General features: G+C 40.7%; 1 protein-coding gene across 1 annotated transcript; it reads left to right on the forward strand.

Moving 5' to 3' along the window:
- The first annotated feature begins 3,482 nt into the window (after nt 1–3,482).
- Nucleotides 3,483–6,078, forward strand: LOC109487660 (NXPE family member 3-like). Its single transcript, XM_019791665.1, has 2 exons — nt 3,483–4,083; nt 5,308–6,078. Exons 1-2 carry the CDS (start codon nt 3,483–3,485, stop codon nt 6,069–6,071), a joined length of 1,365 nt encoding a protein of 454 aa, XP_019647224.1. The 3' UTR covers nt 6,072–6,078.
- Nucleotides 6,079–6,369: the final 291 nt, after the last annotated feature.

Raw genomic sequence — 6,369 nt, forward strand, 5'->3', positions numbered from 1 at the left:
CATAGTTATTTATCTTGTCGGAGACAACGTGTAATTGTGGAGGGCTCGTGCTCAGATTGGCTTCCAGTAGTTTCCGGAGTCCCGCAAGGGTCGATCCTTGGACCTCTATTGTTCTTGTTATTTATAAACGATCTTCCTTTGGCTGTAAATAATAGAATGGCCCTTTCTGCCGACTATTCTAAGTGTTATAAGCAAATCTCAACTATCAGAGACTGCGTCTCTCTCCAAAGAGACATTGAGTGTATGTGTTATTTGGGTGATACCTGGTTGATGAAGTTTAACCCAGAAAAATGTAAAATACTCACAATAAGTAGACAAAGAAACCCAATAACTTTCACTTACAAAATGGTTGATACTGTTCTCGAGACTGTAGCTGAATTTACTGATTTGGGAGTCCTGACTAACGGTCACTTAACTTTTAATTCGCATGTTCATAGCATTGTATCCCTTTGGGATTCATTAAGAGGTCCGTAGGTTTTCACGCTCCTTCCAACGTTAAAAAGCTTTGTACCTCACCCTTGTGAGAAGCAAACTAGAGTACTGTTCCGTAGTTTGGTCACCCTACACAAACAACCTTATATCCGCAGTTGAGAAAGTCCAAAGACGTGCTTCTAAGTACATACTTAATGACTACACAAGCGACTACAGGGCCAGATTATTACACTGTTCACTCTTACCACTCTCCTACAGACGTGAAATTCTAGATCTATGTTTCTTATTCAAATGCTTCATTGGACATTACAATATAGACATTAATAAATATATCAAATCTCCTCACCGTTCTTTAAGATCAACCTCCCAGTTCAAACTGCAGCCGGAAAAGTGTCTTACCACAACATTCCAAAATTCCTACTTTCAAAGAATAGTATACATATGGAACGCATTACCAGTTAACACCAGGTCTCTTAAAACAAGTCCAAACGTCTCATTTCTTACCTTTAGAAAGCTCGTCCTCAGTCACTACCACCACCTTTTGTCCGACATATTTGATCCTGATAACATTTACACCTGGCATACCCTATGTTCGTAGACTCCATTATTTGTTTTCTTATAATCATTATTAGCGTTCTTATTGTCACTATTATCATTTGCTCACTTATATTTTATGTGTCCGTGGGCATGTTTTTATTTGTTTGTCATTGGTTATGATTGTTTCTTGTTTTATCTGTATATGTTTGCATAAGTCTTTGGTGTTACTTTTTTATTTTATTATGTTTTTAATTTGGACGTACAGGGGGCTAAGACAAAGGCTAGACCTGTTCCCCCTGTCCAATTACATACTTTGTTATGTAATGAAGCTGAAATAAATAAAGAAATAAAAAAAAGATAGTATTACCCATGCTATGAATGGTAAGTTTGGTAAATTCAAGATTTCGTGCAAGCGAGATCAGAAAAATTCCTCTTCTGGTATCTTTTTCGGATCTGCGGGATTCGTAAATCCATATGAGGTCATATGAATGCCAAGTGGGATCTTTTTGGATCTGTGGAAGCGAATCTGCATCTGGTATCTTTTTTGGATCTGTGAAACTTGGAATCCATGCGAATCCATAGTAAGAGTCAGTCAAGTGCGAAATTCTGATACTCACAAAATTCCCTGCGTTTCTGGTATCTCTTTCGGATCTGTGGAAGATAGGTCCGCAAGATCCCACTTCTGGTATCGTTTTCGGATCTGCAGAACCGTGATCCGTGAAATCCCGCTTCCGGTATCTCTTTTTGTATCTGCAGAACCGTGATCCGTGAAATTTCGCTTCGGGTATCTTTATCGGATCCACAGAACTTTGATCCGTAAAATTCTGCTTTTGGCATCTTTTTCGGTGCTGCGGGACTCGGGGAATAGCATCTGTGCCAAGTGCGAAATTCTGAGATCCACAAAATCCCGTTGCTGCTATCACTTTCGGATTTGTGAAAGCGAGATCTGCGAAATCCCGCTTCTGGTATTTTGGTCGGATCTGCGGAAGTGAGATCCGCGAAATCCCGCTTTCTGTCATTTTGTTCGGAAACTGTGGGAGAGTCCAAAGCAGCAGTGCCCTGTGGGTTATTTTAGAATCCGTTAAATTCCCGGCATCCGGATTTGCTGAAATCCGTGGTAGTACATACGACGCCTACATTGGTATTTACTATATCTGTCAGGATCCGAGGCAACTCCAGACTCCCCCCAAAAAACGGACTTATAACATATCCGAAAAAGAAGGTTCCTTGCGAATATCAAATTTGTATCTGTGGTTTCTCACGGATCCGGACGTATACGGTGCCGGAATTGTCGGATCTGCAGTGCAACTTCGTATTCGAGCAAGGATTGCGGATTTCTCCGGATTTGCTACGTATCCGTCATGATGCACGATTTCGGATCTTCAGGATTTGCTATAATCCGAGGCCATTTCGTACAGTGTGACTGAGTCTCGGTGCTCTGTCCCCTCCAGGTTTAGCTCTGGAGTTGTATGAACTTCTAATTCCCGTGATTCTAAAATTTAAAACGGGTTCTAAAACCCGAATTTGGCAATTTTTTACCGTTTTTTCTCATGAAATAAATTATTGACATCTAGTTCGGACAAAATGACGAAGGTTCAGTGTATAGTGACCTATACCAGCTTGCTAAATGTTTAATTGGAGGAGAAGAAGAAGAAGAGGAAGAAACTGAGCAAAAACACTATGGTTTCTTCTACAAAGGTTACATAAAAACATTTTTGAACAATATGAAAACTACAGTTAATAGTCTTTTTTGATATAATTTATATTGCATATTTCTCTTCGAAGACATGCCTGGCGGATCGAAACCGATAGGGAGGAGAGTGAGCGCATCAAAATGTTTCCTCGGTATCACCGTGGTGCTCGTTTTCATGAGCTTGCTGATGTACGGTGTTCAGGTATATTATATACGTCACATGGATAATGTAATACAAGATATATTCTTTTTACAATCTCAGCAACACGTTTTTATTAAAAGTTAGAAAGCGGCTGGTACAGAGTCTTTGTATCCAGAACCATGAAGACGCGGTTCTGGATAGCCCATGCGTATCTAGAATCGTGCCTGAGGCAAATCTACCGCGGTTCTGGATAGGCCATGCGTATCAAGAATCGTGCCTGAGGCAAATCTACGTTACTCTTCGGTGCCAAATTTGATACACACAGAAGAAAAATATTACGCAATTCTGCACATCGGCATTGACAGTTCGCATTGAATGTTTTTTTAATTCACTGCTACTTTTATAAAATCACAAATTATTCTTTTTTTTATTATACAGGATACATCATGGAAACCTTCACCAAACCCTCCTGCCATATGCCCAAAGAAATCTGTACCTCATCCCCAACCCATACAATCTAGGACCACTGTTCCCCATCCCATACATTCTAGAATCATTACACCGCATCCCCGACCCATACAATCTAATGCCACTATACCAAAACCTACTACTGTCAAACAGCTTTTTCCGGAGATACATGGCAAAAAACTGAACGTTTCTATACACCAATATTCGGATATGTACTTTAAACAACTAAAGTTTTCTTTACAGTCTCACTCCGCTGAAAACCTCTCGGTCGGAGACACGTTACGCGTTGTTTTTTCGGCTAGAAACAAACAAGGGAACATAATAACCAATACAGGGGACTATTTCCGGGCGTCCATTTTTAATCTCAAAACTAAGTCTGGTGCAGTTGGGATTATCACGGACCACAAAAATGGTACGTACACGGCAACCTTTAAACTGTTGTGGCCGGGAGAGGTGAACATTATTGTCAAACTTGTTCACCCACGTCAGGCTATAGAAGTCATAGAGAGAACCGTTTGGGAGCATCCTGTAGATAAGATAATGTTCCTGAAACGGTACCTCATCGGTAAGGCTAAAGTCGACACCAGGTGTAACGTAGACCCGGCCGTGTTGAACAACAACACCCCGGTGTGTAACTACTCCGACTCGCAGGCAGGAGTCAGGTGGTACTGTGAGAAAGCCGCCAACATCTTCTGTAACACATCCGGGTACCACGGCAGGCTTCCAACGACTGTCAAGCTGCTGAGAAAAGGAGAGGAAAAACTGTTTGGCAGGCATGTATTTTATCATTGTTCTGCAAGGATGACATCGAGTAACATTAAAAAAAAACGCAAGGATTTTTTAAAGGCACCAAAACAAATTTTCGAACAGTTACTGGATTTTCAAAGTCAATGTTTTTTTTTTTAATTTCTTTAAAATAGCATACGTAAGCTGAACGGACCCTAATCAATAGCATACTGACACATAGCACCTGTGAGAAGAAAACGTGATTTTAACGACGGAATACAGTTGCTTGCTGTTTCATATCTTACACTGGTTCTAGCTATCTGATGGCAGTTCCAGGATAAATCACATGTACCTTGTTTTTGTGCTATTTAAGCGTTTGAAGCATGAAATTATGACAGAAGTGTGCTAAGAACTAAATGTCAATATCAGACATATTTCCGCATCCAGAATATATAAAGTGAATTGAATATATTTGAATGTCTTGTGTGTGCACCGAAAGAATTAGCTGCGAATTCAGCAAACGTATTTTCCACCAGGGAGTGATGATCTTTATATTTTTCATGACTTTCTGTTTGTACCTCTGCATATTGAAGTCAATTCAGTCCTCTCCTTAGGAGCTCAATAATCAGTCTTCAATTTTCGTGCCAGCTCTCTTAAAAACATCGCCACTTATCTAGATTCTTGTAGATTCTCGTGATCAAAGAAAATAGGATTTGTAATCCTGCATTTTGGCCCAAATGAATAGCTGTTGTGCTCAGTTTTTCTCTTGATTAATTTCTTTTAAATTAATGGCAGCATGCCCAAAAGTGTGAACAATTTGTGTTCTTCCAACATGTCAATAAAGTATTAATATATCATGTCATTTACGTGTTTATCCTTGTTAAAGAGGGATGAATGGAATAAAGAAGTCCATATCTGGATCCCCATCTAAGATTCATGTCACAAGCGGTAAGTCCAAAAACGAACTGCATTCCACGTTTTTCTAAGTTAAATTCCTTAACTATCGCACATGCTACCAATTGTGACAGTAAATTGACAAGATTACAAAGCCAATCTATTGTACAATTATAACTATTAAATACAATACAATACAATTATATCCTTGTGTTGTAGACAAACTTTTGAACTTGCAAAAGACCATGCAGTGCTGTAATTCAAACTGTAAAACTGTTAGCTAAACATGGGTAGACGAAGTTTAGTGTGCTATCACATAGAAGTACATAAAACAAGTAAATACATGCAGAAATACAAGATTATATAAGCACAAAGGCAATGAGCACTGACAGCACATAATCCTTTTTTTTTCAAGCAGGGTTGGACCCATTGGTCAATCGCACGCGGTGCATGCCGGGACTTCCAACCCCACAGATTTCCGGATTTTATGACGGAAACGTCTGGAACTCACTAGTCTGTCATAACAGGCACTTCTCCAACCAATCAGAATGGAGGGCATGTCTGAGGGGAAAGACCCTGCATTTCATGGGAGACTCCACCATACGACAGTGGTACGAACATTTGGTGAAGCTCCTAAAGCTTTCCGACAGACCACTTTCGGACGCCATCCACCAGACTGGACCTCTGCTTGCCCGTGACACAGTAAACAACATAACGGTAAAATATCGTTCGCACGGACCGCCTCTTCGTTGCGCATGGACCCGGACCTTCCACCTACAGTACGTTGCCAACGTCATTGATGAAATCGAAGGAGGGCCAAACGATATTGTTGGAATCTCTGTCTGGGCTCACTTCACCACGTACCCTGTGGACATGTACAGAGAGAGGATGGAGGCCATCCGAGCTGCGATTCAACGGCTGCATCAGAGGAGTCCCCAGACCCTCGTGGTCATCAAGTCTGCCAACACACGGACGGGGAAAGAGCTTCTAGCAGGAGACTGGCTGGCGTACCAGCTGGACTTGGTGATGAGAGAGATGTTTGAGGGGATGAACGTTGTTCTGGTAGATGCCTGGGAAATGACAACAGCACAACAATGGCACGGGGACGCCATCCACCCTACCAGTGACATCGTCATACAAGAACTGGAATACCTGTGTTCGTTTCTTTGTCCTCTGTGATTCTCTGACAAAGATCTGATTACTGTCAAAACATTTAAGTGATTTATTGGTAGAACGATTTATGAAATGTAAGAAACGTTTATTGCTTATTGAAAACCAAAACCAACCTTACGGCTGAATTGTGAGGTTTGTACAAAAGTCGCGAGCATATATTACGCTAATCTTATTACATTCAGAAATACCTTAAATTAAAATTACTACTTACTACATCTTAAGAGTAAATGTCTGTAAGGATCAAACAATGGTGGCAGGGGTCAAAAAATCGATTTGGCTCAAATTTTGCACAGTGATAGTACTT

Source organism: Branchiostoma belcheri, unplaced genomic scaffold (assembly GCF_001625305.1).
Source record: "Branchiostoma belcheri isolate BF01 breed outbred unplaced genomic scaffold, Haploidv18h27 scaffold111, whole genome shotgun sequence".
In the NCBI taxonomy this organism is placed as follows: Eukaryota; Metazoa; Chordata; class Leptocardii; order Amphioxiformes; family Branchiostomatidae; genus Branchiostoma; species Branchiostoma belcheri.

Excerpts from the sequence above, each read along its gene's own strand:
- LOC109487660 (XM_019791665.1), top strand. The coding sequence starts at position 3,483 with ATGTACTTTAAACAACTAAAGTTTTCTTTACAGTCTCACTCCGCTGAA. Across the intron at positions 4,084-5,307 it reads TTCTGCAAGGATGACATCGA|CAGGGTTGGACCCATTGGTC; the intron begins GTAACATTAAAA and ends TTTTTTTTCAAG.